General features: G+C 36.8%; 1 protein-coding gene across 2 annotated transcripts in view; it reads left to right on the forward strand.

Moving 5' to 3' along the window:
• Window positions 1-17,010, forward strand: part of TBL1XR1 (TBL1X/Y related 1) — a 74,218-nt gene extending 57,208 nt beyond the window's left edge. For both annotated transcript variants that reach the window (XM_061415473.1, XM_061415470.1), the window contains 6 exons: window positions 1,914-2,035; window positions 2,182-2,256; window positions 7,754-7,881; window positions 8,426-8,591; window positions 11,176-11,277; window positions 12,154-17,010. In XM_061415473.1, coding sequence (XP_061271457.1) covers window positions 1,914-2,035; window positions 2,182-2,256; window positions 7,754-7,881; window positions 8,426-8,591; window positions 11,176-11,277; window positions 12,154-12,180 — 620 coding nt within the window. In that variant the 3' untranslated portion in view covers window positions 12,181-17,010. The remainder of the gene's footprint in view (window positions 1-1,913; window positions 2,036-2,181; window positions 2,257-7,753; window positions 7,882-8,425; window positions 8,592-11,175; window positions 11,278-12,153) is intronic.
• The last annotated feature ends 8,166 nt before the right edge of the window (window positions 17,011-25,176 follow it).

Consider the following 25,176-nt stretch of genomic DNA (forward strand, 5'->3'; position numbering starts at 1 on the left):
CAAATAGGGGCCACTCTTGGTTGTGGTGTGTGAGCTTCTCATTGCAGTGGCTTCTCTCTTTGCAGAGCACAGGCTCAGTAGTTGTAGTACATGGGCCTGGTAGCTCCGCAGCCTGTGAAATTTGCCCAAACCAGGGATCAAACCTGTGTCCCCTGCATTGGCAGGCAAACCCTTATCTACTCTTCTACCAGGGAAGTCCTTTCCCACACTTCTTAACACTGTAATAAATTATCATATAAGCATTTTGTTAAAATTATTTTTCAAAATTTTATCTTAATAATATTTAATGTCAAAATGAAGGTGTAGTTACTGATTCCAAAGCAGAAAGACAAAATCTAAACCAGGTAATTCAAGAAAGGGAACATAATATAAGGAAACTCTAGCAGAAGTCTTACAAGAGTGAAGAATAGAGAAGTAGGAGGTAACTCAGAGTTTAACAACTGCAGTAAACCTAAGACTGTAGAGAAAATGATAGGATCCAACTACCCAGTGGGAATGGTGTCTTTAGCGAGTAGGCTGCCTGGCGAGCATAGGCACCGTGGAGCAATCAGGGTCACTGCCAAAGACCCAGTCTTAAAGAGAGAGGACCACAGAGTTGCCTGTCTACCGTCTTTCTCCTGACCTTGGACTTCTGACAGTTTCTTCCACTGAATGAGCCCATCTGGGGTACTGCAGGCGTGGGGACCTGGAATATGTGGTGTCCTGGTGGCAGAGAAGGGCAGGGCAGAGCGAGGTGAGGAGTGGGCTGAAGATAAGCTCACAGAGGAACGGTTGTCTACATTGCTCCAAGAGGTTGTGGTGCACATGAACACCAGCATACCAGACATAGTGCCGATCAAAGTGGGCCAGTGTTTTTACTCACTGACTTAGTTGGATTCTCCAGGAAGCAGGATGGGAAAGAGGAAAGGAGCCAAGGAAGGGAACAGTTTCTGGTGACAAAGGTCTAGGGTCAACCTAATTCATGCAGGGCTCTGAAGTGTTTGTTATATATCAGGATTTTCCTTGTCTTGCCAGGCGTGCTTCATTTTTGATTCTCACCTTTCCCCCAACCACCTACTGCCTGCTCTAAATGCAGTGTTTTTGGTGTGCTTCTATTTCTTAACCCAGTTACTTGCTATCATTACCTTAATCTGCCTTGCTAATTATAGAGAAGCTTTGCACTTTGCAACAGGGGAAAATGAGAAAGGAAAGAATCTTTAATCATATCTGAGCTAAAGTATTAAATGCCAGCCAGCTTTTGGACCTCTGAGGTTTTAAATTCAGTGATGTAGGATTTAAGATATATTTGACAAGAATCACTTAGAAGAAAAATGTGTTTGCCAATCATGTAATACTCCCATTTATCAGTTAAGTAGATAGTGGAAATGGTACTTACTCAGTCTAACATTTGTCTGACTTGTAATTTACAAAGTACTTTCCATACACATTATCTAACTTGATGTTCACAATATCCTTGAGTACTAAGCGTAAAGGTTTTTATCCCCATTTTTTAGAAGAGAAAAATAGCCTGAGAGCTGACTTGCTTCTAAGGGCCCATTAGTTAGGGAATAGCAAAACAAGGCTTTGTATCCATTGAACACTCACAGAATTTTAGAAACAAAAGGAAATGTAGCATCACATTTAATTTTAAGAGTCCAGTGCTAGTAATTTACAGAGCAAGCTCTCAGGAACCCTCATCTCCTGGTTACCAGGCCAGTGTACTTTCTGTTAGGCTGTGTCTCACAGAGAGACAACCAAACTGAACTGTATTAATATTTGTGATAATTAAGTACCATAATCTTAGAAATTCTATTAATATAAAACGAATAAAGCAAATCATTTAAGTTCTTAATGTCCAACAGCGTTTTAAAACTAAAGCACCTAGATTTCAATCCCATGTGGAATGAATGCAAACCTGGCTTTTTCCTTTGCAGCACCAGCATTGGATGTCGACTGGCAGAGCAACAACACTTTTGCTTCTTGCAGTACAGATATGTGCATTCATGTCTGTAAATTAGGACAAGACAGACCTATTAAAACATTCCAGGGACACACGGTGAGAAACTTCTTTTTTCTCCCTCCTTGAAAGCAATTATGATGAATAAGTAATGTTTCAGAGTGGTTTTGAAGTATGTATGTTTAATACCCAAAGAACAACCAAGTCTATGAAGTGAAAATGTGAATGTTTACTATTATTTTTAGAATGAAGTAAACGCTATCAAATGGGACCCAACTGGCAATCTCCTGGCATCCTGTTCTGATGACATGACCTTGAAGGTAATTCAATAGGAGGGAGGAAGGGGGCTGAGGAGTTACACAGTGTGGCTGCTCTGGCCGTTTTAAGATTGCTCAGAATGTGTCTCTTGTAGTTGGGAATTAATGATACTAAGATTTGTGCTATTATAAATTGTCTTTGCTAGTAACGAGTCATATATTGGTACAATGAAAGGTTATTTGCTCATGTAAAGATCTGACTCATAGGTAGTGAATGAAGATCTTTGTAGGATTCATGGATTTGACTAATATTCTGAGCAATGTATTAATTGGATTTTTGCTGTGGTGTGAATATATATCACCCGTGCTGGGAAACTGATGTGTAGTGGATATATAGCTTAATTGGTGAGTGAGCATAGTTGACATTTCAGAATTCACGTCTCATTATGAGTCTACATTTTTCTTGTTGTATAACTAAAAGCAAAAACTAACACCTAGCCCCTGTGTATATCACATACCAGAATTAAGGGGGGGAAAAGCTTTCTGAGATAAAGAAAAATACAATTTTCAAAATTAATGAAGCTTGAACTCTATACTTCATCATTAACTCTACTAAAAATAATTTACCTTTGACTTTCCAATGCCACTGACTACAAACATGATAACCTTTATAGATAGGATAATCATGAAGGAAAACTGCTTTTCCTCTTCCCAGGAACAGATTAAATGTAACCTTGGTAACCTGGTGAGTTTTTTTTTCCTTAAATACCAGCTGTGTTTTTAGTTAGGTTTTCTCAAGTCTGGACTCCCTTGTAAGCGTTGCTGATAAAAATGCTTTTCTTCACACTTTTATTTGTGAGATTACTTTGCAAGTGTGTGTGTGCATGCATGAGCACACACGTGCTCACTCAGTCGTGTGTGAGGACTATTAGCCCACCAGGCTCCTCCATGGAATTTTCCAGGCAAGAATACTGGAGTGAGTTACCATTTCCTGCTCCAGGGATTGAACCTGCATCTCTGTGTCTCCTGCATGAGCAGGCAGATTCTTTACCACTGTGCCACCTGGCACCCTTGCATGCACATACCTTATGCTTATAAAATGAATAAAGAACAAAGAACTTCTTTGGGAGCAGAGTGTGGCACATACAAGGAAATGAAAGAAGGCCGGTAGCTACTCTCAGCTACTGATTTGCAGTTCAAGAGGTAACGTTTGAATTAGAACATGTTCGAGGTTTTTGTTGTTGTTATTCTAAGAATAATAAAAGGTCAGAATTTTAAAGCAGAAGCTATAAGGATGAATAATGTCTAGTGAAGCCGTACTTTGAGAAGAAGGAACAGCAGATGAGTGAGAAGATTATGTTTAGCTTGGATAGTGCCTTTGAGTCATGCAAGTGGACGTGCCAGGCTGGTCTGATGCTCAGAGAAGAACTCAAAGTTTGATGTAATCATTCGGGAATTCTCAATAGACAGGTGGTCATTCAAAGCCATGGGCGTGGACAAAATTGTGTAGGTAGAAAATATCAAATAAAAGAAGAAGAAGAAAGCTTTAAAAGTCTTAAACTCTGTAACATTTACCTGTTTTAAGAAGAATCAGGTTCCAAAAGAAAACCTAGCAAGAATGACTTCAGTGGAAATAGTATGTATGTGTAGAGAAGAGTATTTCAAGGGAAGTGTTGAAGAGAATGGTCAGTAGTATCAGTGCTATCGAAAGCTGGCATGAAATACGTTTTGGAAACTTATCTTTTGCATTTATTTACGTGGAGTTATGTATACCTAGGGGAGAAGGCATTGGCACCCCACTCCAGTACTGTTGCCTGGAAACTCCCATGGATGGAGGAGCCTGGTGGGCCGCAGTCCATGGGATCGCTAAGAGTCGGACACGACTGAGCGACTTCACTTTCACTTTCATGCATTGGAGAAGGAAATGGCAACCCACTCCAGTGTTCTTGCCTGGAGAATCCCAGGGACGGGGGAGCCTGGTGGGCTGCTGTCTATGGGGTCGCACAGAGTCGGACACGACTGAAGCGACTAAGCAGCAGCAGCAGCAGCAGCAGCAGCAGCAGGATTTCCTTATATGTGCAGTCTGAATATGCTCCACTGTGTGTATGTGCATCTTCTTCTTTCTCCATTCATCCATTGTCGGTCACTTAGGCTGTTTCCATATTTTGGCTTTTCTGGAGAATGCTGCAGTGAACATGGGAGTACAGATACCACCTCGAGAGCCTGGTTTCATTTTATGTGTTTTATATATGTAACCAGATGTGGAATTGCTGGTTTATATAGGGGTAGTTGCTAAAATTTGAGGGAGAACCTCGTGGCTGCACCATTTTGTATTCATTTATCAGCAGTTTATAAGGGTTCCAAGTTCTCTATATTCTTGACAAAATTTTTAAAATTTATGAAGCCATCTAACAGTTGTGAAGTGATATCTCATTGTAGTTTTGATTTGCATTTCCCTGATTATCCGTGATATTGAGCATCTCTTCATATAACCTGTTGGCCATTTGTATGTCAACTTGGAAGGAATGTCAAGTCCTTTGTCCATTTTTATTTTTATTTTATTTTTTTAAATTTTATTTTATTTTTAAACTTTACATAATTGTATTAGTTTTGCCAATTATCAAAATGAATCCGCCACAGGTATACATGTGTTCCCCATCCTGAACCCTCCTCCCTCCTCCCTCCCCACACCATCCCTCTGGGTCGTCCCCGTGCACTAGTCCCAAGCATCCAGTATCATGCATTGAACCTGGACTGGCATTTCATTTCATACATGATATTTTACATGTTTCAATGCCATTCTCCCAAATCTTCCCACCCTCTCCCTCTCCCACAGAGTCCATAAGACTGTTCTATACATCAGTGTCTCTTTTGCTGTCTCGTACACAGGGTTATTGTTACCATCTTTCTAAATTCCATATATATGTGTTAGTATACTGTACTGGTGTTTTTCCTTCTGGCTTACTTCACTCTGTATAATAGGCTCCAGTTTCATCCGCCTCATTAGAACTGATTCAAATGTTTTCTTTTTAATGGCTGAGTAATACTCCATTGTGTATATGTACCACTGCTTTCTTATCCATTCGTCTGCTGATGGACATCTAGGTTGCTTCCATGTCCTGGCTATTATAAACAGTGCTGCGATGAACATTGGGGTACACGTGTCTCTTTCCCTTCTGGTTTCCTCAGTGTGTATGCCCAGCAGTGGGATTGCTGGATCATAAGGCAGTTCTATTTCCAATTTTTTAAGGAATCCCCACACTGTTCTCCATAGTGGCTGTACTAGTTTGCATTCCCACCAACAGTGTAAGAGGGTTCCCTTTTCTCCATACCCTCTCCAGCATTTATTGCTTGTAGACTTTTGGATCGCAGCCATTCTGACTGGTGTGAAATGGTACCTCATAGTGGTTTTGATTTGCATTTCTCTGATAATGAGTGATGTTGAGCATCTTTTCATGTGTTTGTTAGCCCTCTGTATGTCTTCTTTGGAGAAATGTCTGTTTAGTTCTTTGGCCCTTTTTTTGATTGGGTCATTTATTTTTCTGGAGTTGAGCTGGAGGAGTTGCTTGTGTATTTTTGAGATTAGTTGTTTGTCAGTTGCTTCATTTGCTATTATTTTCTCCCATTCTGAAGGCTGCCTTTTCACCTTGCTAATAGTTTCCTTTGTTGTGCAGAAGCTTTTAAGGTTAATTAGGTCCCATTTGTTTATTTTTGCTTTTATTTCCAATATTCTGGGAGGTGGGTCATAGAGGATCCTGCTGTGATGTATGTCAGAGAGTGTTTTGCCTGTGTTCTCCTCTAGGAGTTTTATAGTTTCTGGTCTTATGTTTAGATCTTTAATCTATTTTGAATTTATTTTTGTGTATGGTGTTAGAAAGTGTTCTAGTTTCATTCTTTTTTTTTAAATTGTTTTTTTCTAATTTTATTTTATTTTTAAACTTTACATAATTGTATTAGTTTTGCCAAATATCAAAATGAATCCATCACAGGTATACATGTGCTCCCCATCCTGAACCTTCCTCCCTCCTCCCTCCCCATACCATCCCTCTGGGTCGTCCCCGTGCACTAGCCCCAAGCATCCAGTATCGTGCATTGAACCTGGACTGGTTTCTCGTTTCATACATGATATTTTACATGTTTCAATGCCATTCTCCCAAATCTTCCCACCCTCTCCCTCTCCCATAGAGTCCATAAGATTGTTCCATACATCAGTGTCTCTTTTGCTGTCTCGTACACAGGGTTATTGTTATCATCTTTCTAAATTCCATATATATGTGTTAGTATACTGTATTGGAGTTTTTCCTTCTGGCTTACTTCACTCTGTATAATAGGCTCCAGTTTCATCCACCTCATTAGAACTGATTCAAATGAATTCTTTTGAATGGCTGAGTAATACTCCATTGTGTATATGTACCACTGCTTTCTTTATCCATTCATCTGCTGATGGACATCTAGGTTGCTTCCATGTCCTGGCTATTATAAACAGTGCTGCGATGAACATTGGGGTACATGTGTCACTTTCCCTTCTGGTTTCCTCAGTGTGTATGCCCAGCAGTGGGATTGCTGGATCATAAGGCAGTTCTATTTCCAGTTTTTTAAGGAATCTCCACACTGTTCTACATAGTGGCTGTACTAGTTTGCATTCCCACCAACAGTGTAAGAGGGTTCCCTTTTCTCCACACCCTCTCCAGCATTTATTATTTGTAGACTTTTGGATCACAGCCTTTCTGACTGGTGTGAAATGGTACCTCATAGTGGTCTTGATTTGCATTTCTCTGATAATGAGTGATGTTGAGCATCTTTTCATGTGTTTGTTAGCCATCTGTTAGTTTCATTCTTTTACAAGTGGTTGCCTTTGTCCATTTTTAAATTAGTATTTTGCTGTTTAGTTGTAGGATTTCCTTACATATTTTGAAAGTTAACTCCTTATTGGATATACGGGTTGTGGTATTTTCTCACATTCCATAGGTTGTTGCCTTTTTACTTTATTGATTGTTTTCTTTGCTGTGCAGAAACTTTTTAATTGTATATAGTCCCTCTTGCCTTTTTTTTGGTTTTTTTTGGCCTTTATTGCCTATCCTTTCGTGTCAACATGAATCATAGTGTATTACCTGTATGTTCCTTATCTACTTTCCCTTCCCCATTGCCATATAGTTCCTGATTCTGAATTCTAAGAGGAACTTATAATGTATATCCTTATTTTTAAAGGATGGCATAAAAACTAATGCCTTAAATATTGTAGCATCATTACCCAAGGAAATTACTCAATGTTGATATTTGTACCATCTGAAGTTTTCAAAAATAATCTTAGAACTATAATTTATTGAATCCTGAAGCCTCACAATACTAATTATTTAGAATGGACTTGAAGCTAATTTGTCATTTTTTAAAATCAAATATTAAATGTATTCTACTACATTTTAATTTCTTTGCATATATTCTCTTGATCTCTATAATTATTGTTATGGCTATGCCACGTATTTTGGACTGGCAAGATCATGTTATAAACGTATCCTTTATATGGAAAGCTAATTTACACACACTTTTCTTTTTTATTTAGATATGGAGTATGAAACAAGACAACTGTGTCCATGATTTGCAAGCACATAATAAAGAAATTTATACTATCAAATGGAGTCCAACAGGGCCAGGGACAAGCAATCCAAATGCCAATCTTATGTTAGCAAGGTAACGTTTCTGATTTGCTTTTCCTTTATGAGTCTTTTACAAAAAAAATTTCGTACATTATGGCGGAAAATTCAGTAAAATGGGAATGTATCCCGCAAGGAGTATTTTAGACATTTTATTATTTCAGCTCATAATGGATTTTGTCTCTGGAGATATCAAATATTTACTGATAATATCAAATATTGATTAAAACCCAAGTAACTGAGGCATAACGCAATAAAGTTTTTTCAGCATCAAAATAAATAATAAGTATATATTCAATGTAGTGTTTTGTGAATCAATATAAAGGAGTTATTTAAAGAAAAGAGAAATGTAGTAAATTAGCTCATATATGTTTTCCAATTTACAGACGTGGAGATGTCCTTAATGAAAGCTACCTCTTCTCCTTTTAGCTTTGTTTCCAGAGCACTTTTTTCCTAACAGCACAGTCTACTTCTCATAAGGAATTTGTGGCTAGCTATAAGGAAAGATGGTCATTGTAGTTTGGGGGTGGGGCTGGGAATTTCATTACTTATAAAATCTTTTTTTTTCCCTCCTTTGTCAGTGCATCCTTTGATTCTACTGTTAGATTATGGGATGTAGACCGAGGAATTTGCATCCATACTTTGACAAAACACCAAGAGCCTGTGTACAGTGTAGCTTTCAGTCCTGATGGCAGGTATCTGGCGAGTGGTTCTTTTGACAAGTGTGTGCACATCTGGAACACACAGGTATGTCTGGGTTATTTGAAGAGTCATGTATCTTTATATGAGTAAGAAGTGCTTGTCTAAACAAATTTTTTTTTTCCAATTTTGATTGTCTTTCCTTTTGTGTTATTTATTCAGTTCTTAGTTTTTAAATGAGTATTTTTCGGTGGTGTTTTTTATAGCTAAGTAAAGATCAAAACCATCTAAAGTGAGATTTTCATAATATAGACCAAAATTTAGAAATAAATTTAAATTCTTTGTTTTATTTTTTCAACAGTTTTGCAGACATAAAGTATGAGAATTTAAGATGCATTTATTTAGATAAATGATGTTATTTCTTTATTTTCTAAAAGAATTATCTTTGAAGAAGGTATATATGATCAGTTAAAAAAATGTACTAAAGGACAGGATTTTATGATTCAATACAGAATTGATCAGAGAGAAACTTAAAACTGTATACTACATTTCTAGGGACAGTGCTACAGACATCTTTTCTTAAAAATGGAGAAAACAGTTTTGTTGCTTTCATTCTTTTTCATCTTTTCAGTGTTTTAGTTTTTACATGCCATATACCGTTTTCTTCAATAAGTTCCATGACTCTACCTGGCCCTGCATTATCGGTTTAATTTTAATGAGTGTTACTTTGTAAGTCTGCCTATTAAGGCTCTTTTTTCCCCCTTAGTAGAGCTTTATAATTTCTTCATAACGATCTTCTTTTATTAAAAATTTATTCTGAGGTGCCTTACAGATTTTATTGTTACTATGTATAGCATCTTTCAAAACATGTATTCCTTTTACTTACTGATGGTAACTCATGTTTGGAACATTATAAATTTTGGCATGTTGATGTTGACTTCATCAACCCTGCTGAGCTCTCTAATCTTAATTATTTCCCGGCTTGGCAGGATCTTAGTTTCCTGACCAGGGATCAAACCTGTTGCCCCCTGAAGTGGAAGGAAGTACTGAGTCCTAACCATTGAACTACCAGAAAAGTCCCAGTCTTTCTGTTTCGATTGAATAGCAGAGACTTAATAGATAATCTGCCTGATGTATTATTCTCTGTCACTCATTTACTCTATTTTGAGTAAATTAATTTAAAATTTGGGTAGAGAACTGTAGAATTCTAAGGGAAGATGCTGTTAGACTTTTAAAGATATTTGAACAGCTATCCATACTGTTTTGTTGTTTCACTATTGTGTATCAAAATGTCATTTTTTTTTCTTTTAAGTTTGAAAATAATAAAATCCATCTTGTGAGATTTCAGTGCAGGAAAAAGTCATTATTTTTTGGTCATATACATATGTGATATATATGTGAGTGTGTAGTTTTGTTTTTTTTTCCTTCCCATTACTTGGTTGATATGTTACCTAATCATTTGACAGATAAATTCTTGCAGTCTGGTCTGATCACAGATTTGAGTAAATGCTAAGAATTCTTTGGCAGTTTTAATGTAGATAGCTCTTGCTTACTGAACATGCTGTTTTGGTTCAATTATAGCCTAAGTTAAGCTTAGAAATTGGTAAGTACTATTGAAAGAAAGTGTTGGTTCTTTTTTAAACCCCACAGTTGACTCTCTATAGATTTTACTCTGTACGTGAGCTTATTTTAGATTTTCTTGACGCCACTCCTTTTGCTCCTAATTAATGGTAGATATATTTAAGGCCTACTATACTCATACTTTTTCATTAATCTCTTAAACTGTGAGAAATTTTAGGTAAGAGGGAAAAAACAGTAGAGCTTTCCCAATGTGATCAACTGCATCCATGCATCTGTGGTTTCGGCAGTATTTCCAGACTGACTCTGAACAGGAAAACAAGGAAAAATGGTCTCCCAGCTTAGTGATTAACTTCGGGCTGGCTCTGTCAGACGGTGTTTACAAGATACGTGTCTTGCTGCCAAGTCGTTTTTAGGTGGTTCTGATACTTCTGGTTTGAAGTTTTTAGGTCACCATGAAGCTAAGACATACTTTTCTTGTTTGTCAGGACAGAACACCAGCAGCATGTTTTTCAGTTTCTCATAGCAGAACCTCTTACCTTTGACCTGTTTAATGACTTGTTTCCTAAGAGAATATATTTTTGTACTGAGTTTTAATTATTGAATGGCAGCTGAATGATTTTGATTACCATTACCAAAGGAATAAAGTAATTGAGTAGTATTTATAAATCGGCTAAATCGATGATGAAATTGGTGGTGTTCCTGCTTGTACTTTGTTTTCTTTTAATTTAAAACATCTTTTAGTAATAATGTACATATGCTCTTTTAGCTTCTTTTAATAATTCTTCTAGCTTCGGGGTGCTTCTGGTGTCAAAGAGACCAAAAGGATACCTTAGCTAAAAATGGTTATCAGTACTGGAGAAACTGTGTGTGTGTGTGTGTGTGTGTGTGTGTGTGTGTGAATGTGTGAATGATCTGTTGAGAGCAGGCTAGTGCTACCATTTTGTGAAAGGATCATCATATTACATTTCTGGTATTTCAAAACTTGTGTTTGAAGTTGAAGATAAGTCTTGCATTGGATTGCTGGAAATAAAGCCGTATGATATTTTGACCTCAACATTTGAATATACATAATAATTTATCATTTTTAAGATTCTGCTTCTCATTATTTTAGACAGGTGCTCTAGTTCACAGCTATAGGGGAACAGGTGGAATTTTTGAAGTTTGTTGGAATGCAGCAGGAGACAAGGTTGGAGCCAGTGCATCAGATGGTTCAGTAAGTATAATGAAGTTTTCCAAAGGGGTAAATGTGTGTGAGAGAGAGAGAAAGCATAGTGAATAAATGTGGCTTGTCATGGTAGTGACCACCAAAGTGTTCTTTATAAAATAAATTTTATGATATGGATATTGGTCTTTTTTACTGAAGGCTCTATACTTTTTATATTCATTTCATTCAAATAATGTAAATATAATTTAGGGTATCTTTGCCAAAGAGTGCCTTCAAGATCAAGAAATGGACTGTAAAACTTCATCAGTGAAATTAAGTATCGCATGATATCTCTATAAGAGAGATTTGAATTTTTAATGCCTATTTTTAACCTTCTCTTCTTGTAGAAGAGTGCTGGTGGCCCAGGGAAGGAGGGAATAGAGGCACTGAGGGGTCTACATTGAGGAATGTAGACCTCAATGTGATACCAAGAGGCTTTCAGGGTGAGGCTGGCAGTGTCTTTACAGAAATACTCGTTGTGGCTCCCGAAGTTCTGAAAGCAAAGGGAAGATGGAAAGAGTATAGCCATTAGCTGTTTACTGAAGCAATACCTTAATATAATCTGTAGTAAAATCTTCATTAAAATTGAAGACATATCATAGAAAATGGTCTATTTTGAATGTATTCATTTCTGCCTTTTAATTAACAGAAAGCAAATCTTAAAAATTTTAGCCATGGTTCTCTGTAGTGCGAGCCCATGGTTGTCTGCTCCATCTTCCTTCACGTAGTTTATCTGCTTGTTTATATCCATTGCTGTGATTACTTTTGTTTTATCAGTTTCATGAACTGGGAACTAAGAAGTAGATTCCAAACTGTACTATAAAAAAGTTAAAAATGTACAATGAAATTCTTTACACACTGGTTGATTATTTTAATTTCTTACAGGTTTGTGTATTAGACCTTCGGAAATAGCGCTACTAGTTGGAAGCCATGGACCGACTATGAATGTGTATATAGCCAAAATGACTGTCCCCGACCCAAGTACTGCTATAGTCCCACTTGAACCATGGCCAGTCCACTACAGCCAAATCTAAGAGAAATATATACATACAGTGTATATAAACAAAATTGCACCCTGAAGATGACAGAATTTTGTCACAGCTTGTGAATTCTGTTCACCAAGTGCTGGAATCAAATCTGCTGTGCCCCTAAAATAGCATTTAGAAGTTTTGGATATGAAAAACAGAAGAGAGAAAAAATATGCGTTATAAAAGCAGCCCATACATGTACCAGTTTTTGGATACTAATGACAGCCTTGTTTATCCCCTTTGAATCAGCAGACACCATGGATTATATTCTTTTTTCCCTTCAGTAGTTTAGCAGTTTGTATGTACAGAGAAAACGGACTTACAAAAACTTGCAGCAGTAGTTTGTTCTTGCTTTTAAACTTTTTTTGGTTTAGTTTATGGATGCATGAAGTAAGGGAGTGAATCAGTTTCTTGTTTATATTTTTTTTCACCTTTTAAACAAAAAAATTCTTAAAAATATTTTAATGCATTCTTTTGAAGAGATAGATGTTTGGTACATTTATGGCTCCCAGAGCATATATTCAATTGGTGCATGTCGTAGAAGGGGAAATTGGAAATTAAATGGAACTATATGACTTTGGTCATGTCAATCTGTAAGACACATCAGTAAAAGGGTATTATGCTCTGTTTTTTGTTTTTGCTTTTGCTTTGTTTTTCTGTTGTGGGGTTTTTCTGTTTTGTTTTGTTTTTTTTTGGTGATGTGGCTTAAATGCAATAGTTTCTTTTTTGGGGACATATTTCTGCCAATTAAAGACTAGAAGGGCACAAAAATTTTTTTAATACCATAGAGAAGATGCATAAAAATATCTTCTGATGTTTTGTAGCCATAACTAAATTATGGTTAAAAATGTGCACTATTGTGAAAAGGAGCAAAGTAGGTTTGGGGTTTTTTTTTGTTGTTTGTTTGTTTCTTTTACTTTGTTTTTTAAGAGATTAAAATGTTTCTGGATAAGGAGTAGCTTCTCCAAAGTGTCCATCATTCTGTGTAGAAGCTTAAATATGTAATGTAACCAAACTCCAGTATTAAAATCTCTCATGTTATTTTTCTTTATACAAAGCAAGATAACGGCATATAACACTGCCATTACATGGCAAAATGTTTGCTACCTTAGTTTAAAAACAATCTTTAAAACAAAAGACTTGCTTCAAGGTGTTCTTAAATAGCAGTGATTCAAAAATTTTTAAAAAGGTATAATTGCACTAACCGCCCGGCTGCTCTGATTCTGCGTTTGTGGTACTTGTGACTACATTTTCTCAAATATAGATAGATTTAAGCTGCTATGTTTTGTTTTTTTAGTAATCACTACTATATCATGTCTTTTACTCTGTTTATAATATCATGTATTTTCTTAAAGGTATAGGTATCAGATCAAACCTCTTGTGCTCATGCAACTAAAAGCTAAAATATACAGAATTTACAAATGATAGCATGGGGCTATGTTTATATGTGTGATTAACAGGGTTTGTCATGATCAATGTAATAATTCAGAAGTGTCAGTTTTGAAGAGAATAGTTGTCAAATTTAATATCGCAAAAATTTTAATTAAGGAATATCATTTATTATCAAGCTTAGCAAATTTATAACACTATTTCTGTCACTAATTATTTGAAGCTTTTACTGCTAAAATTTTAACCTATGTTTTAAGTAGAAACTGATTTAACCCTAGTAATGCAGCTTTGATTTTCAGCATTTGTTGTTTTGCTATTTTTACAAAACAGCATTGATTGAAGCAAGTCTTGGTTTTACTAAGGTAGGATAGCATTTGCTATTGGTAAAGAGAATAAATACACTTAATTTCACAATACATTGTTACATGTACCCCAGTTGTTGTTAGTGGGGTCTAAGATACTGTAATAATATTTTTTAAAATTTACATCCAGAGAGGCAGTCATTCATGATGGTTTTGTGCCAGCTGTTTTTAGGGTTTTGGATCACATTATAGATATTTAGAACTATTACCCTGTGACTTACGTAGGAAACCTAATACGCTGAGTATCTGGCACTTGAAATCCTGCTTTTATTGCTGGAGGTCCACATCTGTGGTTGACCTCTGTTGTTGTTTTAAAAAAAAATAAATAAAAATTTAAAAATCTGTGCAATAATTTTTAAATGTGCTCCCAGGAATAGACACAAATGTTTTGAGTATGTTTAAGCTGCATTTTCCTTTAGCGATGCATTTGTCAATTGCACTGAATTTAAATCTGAAAGTCAGAGGTGGTTATTGATAGTACTTTTTGTATTTTGATATGGACAATTTATTCATTTGCATACAGTTATTGACCTTTTTTCCCCAGCTGATTAAAGATAGTCATGAAGTTCTGCAGTATAGCTGCCAAAATCGACAGCTACATGTTTATGGTGTTGTCATCGTCTCTGTGTTTTTTTGTTTGTGTGTTTGTTTGATCTTTAGGTATTTTACTAAGCATAATAGCCACAGTAGGGCATATAAAAGATTATAAATACAGAGCTTTATTATCCTGAAGTCTTGGGTCTTTTAAGTATAAACTCTCAGAAAGGTATCCATTTTGTAGGCTTGGGTTCTTTGTGAGCATACAGTTATTTCTTTTTTGCTGCTGTTCTCAACATCATCATTGCCTGCTGATGTGCCACGATGCTGCTCCAGTAGACAAAAGTAAGATTGCCTCTAATTTGAGCAGTAACATGATTATAAGAGACCAAGTTTCACAGCCTGTAAAGTTCTATATTTGAAGTTCTTGCTTATTTTTTCCTTCCTTTTTTTTTTTTTCTTTTTGCCCCCTCTAAGAACTTATCTGAAGATCTGTTGATTCCAGTAGATTTTCTGTGGTGTTCATTATATGTCATTGTTGTATAGGCTACTGTAAGACACTTATAAGGAAAAATAGAAAGGAAAACTTAAATGAATAGAATACTTATTGATTAAAATACATTAAAGAAAGAGCAGCTGTCATTCTTGAACATCATAAAGGAATATCTTTTTTCTTCTTCATGTAGGATATCCCATAAATTCTTATCTTTGTTCCATTCCCGGTTTACTGTCATTGATCGGGTACCACCATTAACTTTGACGTGACTTTTAGAAGTGATAACTTTTAATTTCCTAATAGGTCTTAGGGTGTACTGAATTCTGTTTTAATTAATTATTCTCTAGGTAAGTATGTTTTAGGATTAAACACCTTTTACAGATACTGAAAGTGCCTCCTTTTGTGGTGTAAAAAACAAATTATGGTGCAAAAAGTAATCATTAGGTTGAATTACATGAAGGTTTTTTGCTTTTTGACATATAGAAATGTCAAGAGAAAGGCCAAAGATTTGTACTTTTTCACTTAACTTATAAAGCACTCCTTTTTTCCTTAAACTTACTTCTGTCAAATTAGATTTAATGAGAGAGTACTATTTTTAAGGAGCTATCTGTTTATGTAGAATGATTTTGTTAAGAGTTATGTAAACTATTACTGAATAGAGGCCTGAAGAGGAGTATGCATTTTTGCTGTTTAAAGGAATCAGAAATGACTGTTCTTATGTCAGCAAAGATGTTAAGTTTTACTAGATAAGCAGAAAAAATAAATATCAAATGCAGTGCTATTTACTCTTTTCAAAACAGTTTTCATTTTCTTAAGCACACTGTACATTTCTGTAGAACCTGCATTTTTTCTCGCACGCTAAAAACGGTACTTGCGTCTGGTGAATTACTGTTGACAGTTTCCACAGAAACCCTGTTTCAGTGGACCAACATTGTGGCATGGCAGCAAATGCCAGCATTTTGGGGAATAGCAGCAAATCTACAAGAGACCCTGGTTGTTTTTTTTTGTTTGTTTGTTTTTCTTCTGAATCAGCAGGGATGGAAGGGGAGTAGGGAAGTTATGAATTACTCCTTCCGGTAATAGCTCTGACGTGTCACATTCAATATCAATTAAAAAAAAAAAAACATGAATCTAGTTAAGTGTAGAAGAGAGAGCAAAAAAAGAGGAAGTGTTCACTTTTTTAATACACTGATTTAGAAATTTGATGTCTTATATCAGTAGTTCTGAAGTATTAATAGCATTCTTTATTTCTGCCTTTATGTTGACAGTGTTGAAGCAGGGTGAATAACTCGGGCATATGTATTTTTTTTTAAATTTTCTCGTAATCTGTTTCATGATGTTTTCTTTGGAGTTTATGGATAAGTTCAAGAAAACATTCTGCATGTTGTATCTAGTCTAATGTACTTATCCATCTCATCAAAAACACGCAGACTGCATTTCGTAGCTCTGTAATCCCTAAATACAGAAGTAATTTTCTTCTTTCCTGACTTCGACATTGTAGCTATAATGTTCTAGTTTTTGATTTCTACAAATCCTTTGGGTCTAATTCTGTGAGCCTACTTATAGCACTGGATTAAAATGTCTGCATCATTTCTTTAGTTATCCAGTTAACTTTAAAACTGTTGTAAAAGTGTAAACCAGCCCATGACAGTCTTTTGTACATGTTGAAGAACTTTGTTGTTCAGTTTTCATGACTGTTGTGTAAGGAAGACTGATACAGATACTCTATGCTGTCCTGGACCATGTTAATTACACTTGCGATGTATTTTGGTTCCACATCACAATGATTTGTCCCCAATGACCCTTTTATCCTTTCTAGGCACATTTTTTGTTGTTGTTGTTGCAGTTTCCCTTTGCATTGTATTGCTTTGACAACTGTAATTTGAATCAGATCTGAAAGAGGTCCAGAATAAAATATATTTTGATATTATGTTGGCTGTGTACATATATAAAACCTTTGATACCTATGTAGTTTGTATGGACTATTTCCTAGTCAAGTAAAGGGAAAGGGATGCTCTTGTTTACAATTTCTTGTTTACATTTTATTGCAATTACTCCTCTGATGTTCTTTTGTAGAATAAAGTTTTTTTGCTCTGAGTTAGCCTTCATAACATAGAACATCATGTTGCTTCTCCCATGCTAATGTTACCAATCATAACAACTGCCATCAGAATCCAAACCACTGTATTTCATAAATTTACTGTTTTACAAGATACACATAAAGTAAGCCCATAGATAAAAGTGCAAATTTTACTATTTTATTACTTCTCGTAGGAGATAAGGTTTTTTAAATGAAGGGTAATTTACTATTTTTATTAAAGAATAATAGAGCATTTAATCAGCTAAGGAATAGCAATTTTGAATTATTTTAAAAAATAGATATTGTACTTTAAAAGACATCATTTCACATAATCGAACAGACAGATTGATTTGATTAGTGTGCATTCATTTGAGCACAAAACAAGGTGTATAAGTTGTTGAAGATTTTTAGGACAGGGTGCTCAACTTCCTTAATGCTCTTTTTTTCTTCATAGATACCTACTATAATTTAATAATTTTCTTCCTTAGCTAGTGGTATATGTTGCTAACAAATCTTATAATCTGAGGAAAGATACTAGGCATCTTCCAGTTTTAATTAATCCCAACTCCTTTAGAATTACAGAGAGGTAATAATTTTTAAAGAATCATTGAGCATATTTTTTGTCTTTTTTTTTTTTTAAACCTTGTATTCTCCAGGTATTCTACCTTTCCCTTCGATTTCCTGAAGCATAAACTTACAGGCATATGAAGCATGCCTGAATCATACTTACAGGCATAGCCTTGTCATGTTTTATTAAATGATAACCTACTACAGTTACTAGAACTTTCTGACAGCCTTTCATTTTCAAAGGGTTAACTTTTATTGCATGGCATAGATTGTTAATGTTCTGCATTTACACTTTTTTCAAAAGTGTTGGACAACTAAGGATTATAATCTGTATCAGCTTGTGGTAAAACAAATCAGTTTGAATAGTTACAGAAGGGGTTATTTGAAACTTCCTAGTTCTTACACTTTACTATAGATCAGATTTCTTACCTATTATAATACATAGCAGTTAAAATTAAAGTTGACTGTTTCCCTAGCAATATTCATTTGAAAATACAGTGGAGGAAAAGACACTATGGACAGTAGTTTTATGGTGCTTTTCTCTGCTGTACCAGAGCTCTCTGTCAACAATGAAATGTTAACCCTCTGCTACTTTTTCTGCATGTTTCTTCTCTTCAAATGTCATATCTCAATGCTTACTTGTCCTAACTTGTAATATTTTTGTATTAAATTTTTTTAGGAGTTCCTTGTAATTTCTTTATAATTTAAAATATATTAAACACAAAGTGTTTAGTAAAGTACAGAAAGACAATTATCACTGTTTCTTGGTTGTTGGGTTTGTATGATCGATTGTGCAAACGACTCACATTTTAAGAATGATGACCAGTGGAGTGTAATCTACACAGAAAAATACACCATGATTCTATTAAGAAAGCAAGCCATCTTAGAAAGTGATAGAATCCAGTGTCCGAACGGGCTGCTTTAAGAGATACTGCACCACCAGAAATATCAAAATCATTGGTCGCAGAGCTCCCTGGTAGGACTGCTGTGCGGGAATTTAAGCAGTGAATGGATACCTCAAGCAGTCAAATCTTAAAACGTTAAAAATTCAGTCACACTGAACTCGGTGTGAGATCGTTTATCTGAAAACATCGGCTCCCAGAATCTCACACATTTCTTAATGGGATTTTGAGAAGTCTTCATGTTGTCAGGTCCTCCTCCTCCACTTAAGCTTTTACTGACTTAATTTACACACACTACTTGACCAAGGTAATTATCTGGTTTTCCTACTCTGGCACTTGAGCAGAATACCTCAGGGCAAGGAATAGTGAAATTCCTAAGAGGAATGGCAAGCTGCACGTCTGGTGTGGGTGGTATCTTAACAAAGGCCCACAGTCTTCAGATAACTCAGGTTGTGTTTAATACGACATAAAACTGTAGCTATACAATATGTTTTTAAATATACCTTGTGAAGTGGTTGAGATAAACTTCAGTTTGAAGTTGGACCAATGTGTTGAAATCAAGGAAGACTAGAGCGACTTGACTACCATAATCAAGACTAGAGGTAAGTACATTTCACTTCTTAAACAATGTTGATTGACTTGACTCCATTGAAACTCTTTTTAATGTAAAATGCATGGCCCTACCTTAACCTCACTAATACAATATCACTAGATATATGTGCTTTTTTTAAAGTTTGTGTGCCATAGATGATATTAGTAAGTACATGCTTATAAATATATTAAAAGATTCCCATTTCTAAATTCCCAAACAGTTCCTCTGTGGTTACACAGTTCAGTCACTCAGTTGTGTCCGACTCTCAACATCATGGACTGCAGCACGCCAGGCTTCCCTGTCCAACACCAATTCCCGAAGCTTCCTCAAACTCATGTCCATTGAGTTGGTGATGCCATCCAACCATCTCATCCTCTGTCGTCTGCTTCTCCCACCTTCAATCTTTCCCAGCATCAGGGTCTTTTCAAATGAATCAGTCCTTCACATTAGGTGGCCAAAGTATTGGAGTTTCAGCTTCAGCATCAGTTCTTCCAATGAATATTCAGGACTGATTTCCTCAGGATGGACTGGTTGGATCTCCTTGCAGCTCAAGAGTCTCTCAAGGGACTCTTGAGTCTTTTCGAGCACCACAGTTTAAAAGCATCAAATCTTTGTCGCTCGGCTTTCTTTATAGTCCAACTCTCATATCCTTACATGACTACTGGAAAAGCCATAGCTTTGACTAGACAGATCTTTGTTGGCAAAGTAAATGTCTCTGCTTTTTAACATGCTGTCTAGGTTGGTCATAACTTTTCTTCCAAAGAACAAGTGTCTTTTAATTTCAAAGGTGCAGTCACCATCTGTACTGATTTTGGAGCCCAAGGAAATAAACTCTGTCACTATTTCCATTGTTTCCCCATCTATTTGCCATGAAGTGATGGGATCAGATGCCAGGATCTTAGTTTTCTGAATGTTGAGTTTTAAGCCAACTTTTTCACTCTCCTCTTTCACTTTCATCAAGAGACTCTTTAGTTCTTCTTTGCTTTCTGCCATCAGGGGTGGTGTCATCTGTATTTCTGAGGTTATTGATATTTCTCCCATCAGTCTTAATTACAGCTTGTGCTTCATCCAGCCCAGCGTTTCTCATAATGTACTCTGCATACAAGTTAACTAAGCGTGGTGACGATATATAACCTTGACGTACTCCTTTCCTGATTTGGAACCAGTCTGTTGTTCCATGTCCAGTTCTAACTTTTGCTTCTTGACCTGCATACAGGTTTCTCAGGAGACAGGTCACGTGGTCTGGTATTCCCATCTCTTTCAGAATTTTCCACAGTTTGTCATGATCCACACAGTCAAAGGCTTTGGCGTAGTAAATAAGGCAGAAGTAGATGTTTTTCTGGAACTCTATTTTTCTATGATCCAACGGATATTGGCAATTTGATCTCTGGTTCCTCTGCATTTTCTAAATCCATCTTAAACATCTGGAAGTTCACATATTGTTGATGCCTGGCTTGGAGAATTTTGAGCATTACTTTGCTAGCGTGTGAGATGAGTGCAATTGTGCGGTAGTTTGAGCTTTCTTTGGCATTGCCTTTCTTTGGGATTGGAATGAAAACTGACCTTTTCCAGTCCTGTGGCCATTGCTGAGTTTTCCCAATTTGCTGGCATATTGAGTGCAGCATTTTCACAGCATCACCTTTTAGCTCAACTGGAATTCCATCACCTCCACTAGCTTTCATAGTGATGCTTCCTAAGGCCCTCTTGGCTTCACATTCCAGGATGTGTGGTTCTAGGTGAGTGAGTTACACAGTTAACGCTTTGTTATGTGTCCTTCCACACATTTTGAATACTTGTTTTAAAGGAAAAATAAAGGGACTGTAATGTTCACTGATTGGAGAGACTAGCTTTTTCACTGATATTGTCAGGACCTTGTGTACCATCAGTGTAGGTACTTTATCCTGTAGATGTGGAGTCTGCCATAGAGATTAGAGCATGGATTCTGCCTGACGGTCTGGATTGAATCCCAGTTCCACTCCTGTTTGACCTAAGGGGTTACTGTCCTGGCTTTCCCATGTGTAAAATGAAGCTAGCAATAGTACCTGCCTCATACATGAGTTATGAGAATTAAAATTGTTAACATATATGAAGCCCTTGGAAAATCACATCTGCTTGTATGGAGCATTCTGTAAATTACTGTTATTTTGACTTTTAATGGTTGCATTGTATTGTGTACTATAACTAGGCCCCTATAATGTATATTTACTTTTTCACTGTTTCCTGTTATAAAGAGTGGTGCTGGAACAAGGAAACAAATATTTGTATATCAGTAGGACAGACTCAACAGTTCGTTTCTGATGTGCACCTCTGGTTAATAGGCATTTTTCAGTTCAGTTAGTCGCTCAGTCTTGTCTGACTCTTTGCGACCCCATGAATTGCAGCATGCCAGGCCTCCCTATCACCAACTCCCGGAGTTCACTCAGACTCCTGTCCATTGAGTCAGTGATGCCATCCAGCCATCTCATCCTCTATCGTCCCCTTCTCCTCCTGCCCCCAATCCCTCCCAGCATCAGAGTCTTTTCCAATGAATCAACTCTTCGCATGAGGTGGCCAAAGTACTGGAGTTTCAGCTTTAGCATCATTCCTTCCAAAGAAATCCCAGGGCTGATCTCCTTTAGAATGGACTGGTTGGATCTCCCTGCAGTCCAAGGGACTCTCAAGAGTCTTCTCCAACACCATAGTTCAAAAGCATCAAATCTTCGGCACTCAGCTTTCTTCACAGTCCAACTCTCACATCCATACATGACCACTGGAAAAACCATAGTCTTGACTAGATGGACCTTTGTTGGCAAAGTAATGTCTCTGTTTTTCAATATGCTATCTAGAATCTATAAAACTTGCCACCCACCCATTTTCTGACACTGTTATTTCAAAAGGAGTCACTTAGTAATTTGTGGAAGGAAGATTTCTTGGGGAAAAAATGCCTTGAATATTTTTTTAATGTACATAGAAGAGCAAGAGAGAAAATAGACCAATAAATGACCCTAATGTGGCAGGAGTCAGCAGAAAACACCAAATACATTGAGCTTATGTTACTAGTGATTAAATGTTAAAGATACGAGGAAGATTTTTTTAAACATGGAAGAATATTTCTGCCACAGAACACGATATTTAGGTTAAATCCAATTATAAACATAGGGAACTACCAGAATATTTATACTAATGATGGGAGCCAAATTCCTGGTCCATGTGCTAGAATAGTATCATGTGGTTCTTTTTTTCCAGGACTTCAAAATTTTTTTCAGTTATGGACATTTTACCTTCTTGATCCCTGGGTCGTCTTTTGTTACTTTTCTAGAATGCCCCAGGAGTTGACTTTCCCACTACAATAGTAGTGGAATAGTACAACATAAGAATAGGTGGTATTCCACCCAGGACCTGGTAAATCATACTGTATGTGGAGCAAGGATCTTCAACCCATATTTTATGCCAGGCTTCCAGAGTTTCCAATGCCCAGGAAACCTGGAGACCCACTCCAGTGTATTCTGGCAATCACTGCTGCTGTGCTCAGGTGCGAGGCCAATGTGGTTTCTGTTTCCACATAGGTAATTTTTTTCTCCTAGACTCCTAAGGAGTCCTTGTCCCTGAAATTCTAATTTCTCAGGATATGGCTAGGTGTTGTGCCCTTGTGAATCAGTCTTTGAACACTGCACATCATACAGTAAACACACAGTTGCCTTCTTTAAAAAAAAAAAACCTTATTAAATTTTTGAGTATGCTTTCCCTTTCCGTGATATCTTGAGCTTGGCTCAGGCCTAGCGGTAGTGCTCCTGAGTGCTCAAAAGGCCTGGGGTGGAGAGGGGGATGTCTTAGGTGGTGATGGAGATTGGCAAGGTCCAGGAGCGCTGAGCCATCCACACTGCCAGAGGATTGGCACTCCCAAGTACTTGCAGGACACAGGGCCCTCTAGTCAGGATGTTCCTGGGATCATGTGGATAATCTCTGTGGGAAAGTTCAGGTCTCTGGAGTCTGGAAAGGTTTGCATGCATCTAGAAGAAACCATCATGACCCAGGTTTAAGACAAGGGCAGTAACTGACTTAAGTGTGTCTGGTCTTCATATTTCCCAGAAGATGGTGGAAGCTCTGCCACAGAGAGAGGACCTGTCAAATGGCTCAGGAGGTTATGGTTGCTTCAAGGTTTTGATGAAAATATGTGGCAACGCCTGGGAAGGGGGCCCTGGAATAGAGGCTAAGAGTGGGAGCAGGCAGGGGAGCAGGGTCAGATTAGTCATGTGAATGTAAGTGGCTGAGGAATCTGTGTTTCTTGTATTCAGTCACATTCTTAACTAGCCACACTGAAACAGATGCACCTCCTGTAAGCTTTCTTCCCCTTACTCGTGTAATTGTCTGCACCCAGATTGCTTTCTCCCTACCTTCATTTGCCTAATCCTTAAGTTGTCAGGTTAAGCCAAGCAAAGTGCTTCTCAGAAGACTGGCCACTCCCTACTCACTGCCTACTGCCAGCCTTCAGCCTCTGCCTCTCTGGAGGGGATGCCTCGGCCATGCTCAGCACCCTGTCAATAGCTCTGGTGATAACATGGCTTCCTGGGCTGCTACTACTCGAATTCCTGAGTTCCTGAAGGGGAAAGTCTATCATATGCTGTTCTCTCTCGATTCTAAGAACCTAGGACAGTGCCTGGGGGAAATAACTTTGATTAATAAGGGATGGAAGGCACGCATAGGGAGTAAATAGTGAAGACAAGAAGGTCACATGCTGTAGTGCAAAAAAGCACCACGTTTTTCTTCTGGATGTGAGCTGGAACCAATTCCTTTATATTTGAGCATCAATTTCTTACATTTAAGAAATATTTATATATGATATCTTGCTTTCAAGGTAGTTTAAAGGATTAGTGTTCAAATAACTTGTTTAGTACACTGGCCGGTGTAAATTAGGCTTTCATATGTGGCATAATTATTACTGTTGCTGTTTTTCCTGTTATAAACATGCCAGAGAAAACATTCATTTGACAGAATAATTTGTTGAAAATAATCGGTTGTAATTAGTTTACAAAGCACTGCTATTATAAGTGTGAATGTGGCAGGACTTATTAACCTATTATTTACAATTGTATTTTGCTATGCTGGAGCATCTTAAAATATGATTTTTTGTGTGTGTGTGGTATGGAACTTACTTCGATGGTGATGATGGGTGTATCTCTGGGTGATCACTTCCTTTGTGTTTCTTTATTTGTAATTTTTTCTGTCTTACCCTTAGTCTCCACTAATTTTTTTTTGGCATTATCAAGAATCAGAGAATGAACTTTTAAAAGCAACTCTGTGCCAGACATCCATTTTGTAATCTATTATTTAGAGGAGAACATCAGAAACTGCATCAATATTAAGAACCAAGTTTCTAAAGGAGTAGCATTTCACATTTCACTTTCTTTTGTCTTGATTTCATTTATCTCACTTAGACTTCAATTTTGAAACATTAATCGAGGTCAAAATCACACTCTGCTTTTGTGTGTTGGGTCACCTTTGTTTTTCAGGCTTAAACCTTTTGTTCTATATAATTTTTTTTCTTTATGGTAGTAATACATGTTCATTTTACAAAAATTTTAAGAAAAAAATGTTGAGGTGTATGTGTTAATAAAAAAGTCACAGGAATAAGTTTTATCTAGCTTTGAGCAGGATGCTTTGGTACTGCTAAATATAGTTCTTTCAACCATTTCAATGAAAATAGCATCCTGATGACCGCCTTGGGATGCGTAACATGAGTAAAAAAAAAATGGTTATTTCAGGTCACTGAGATTTTGTTATGATAGTGTACTCAACTCTTTACCCCTACCTCTGACTCAGTTGGGCATTGTCTCCTATAATAGTCTCTGTTAGCTACCTAATATTCTAGATACTTTCATGTGTTTATAAACATAAATCAATGTTTTGCTTTAACATAAAGGGGATTATGGTGTACTTGTTTTTGTCTGGCTTGATTTTATTTCATTTAGTATATTA

This window comes from Bos javanicus, chromosome 1, assembly GCF_032452875.1.
Source record: "Bos javanicus breed banteng chromosome 1, ARS-OSU_banteng_1.0, whole genome shotgun sequence".
Taxonomy (NCBI): domain Eukaryota; kingdom Metazoa; phylum Chordata; class Mammalia; order Artiodactyla; family Bovidae; genus Bos; species Bos javanicus.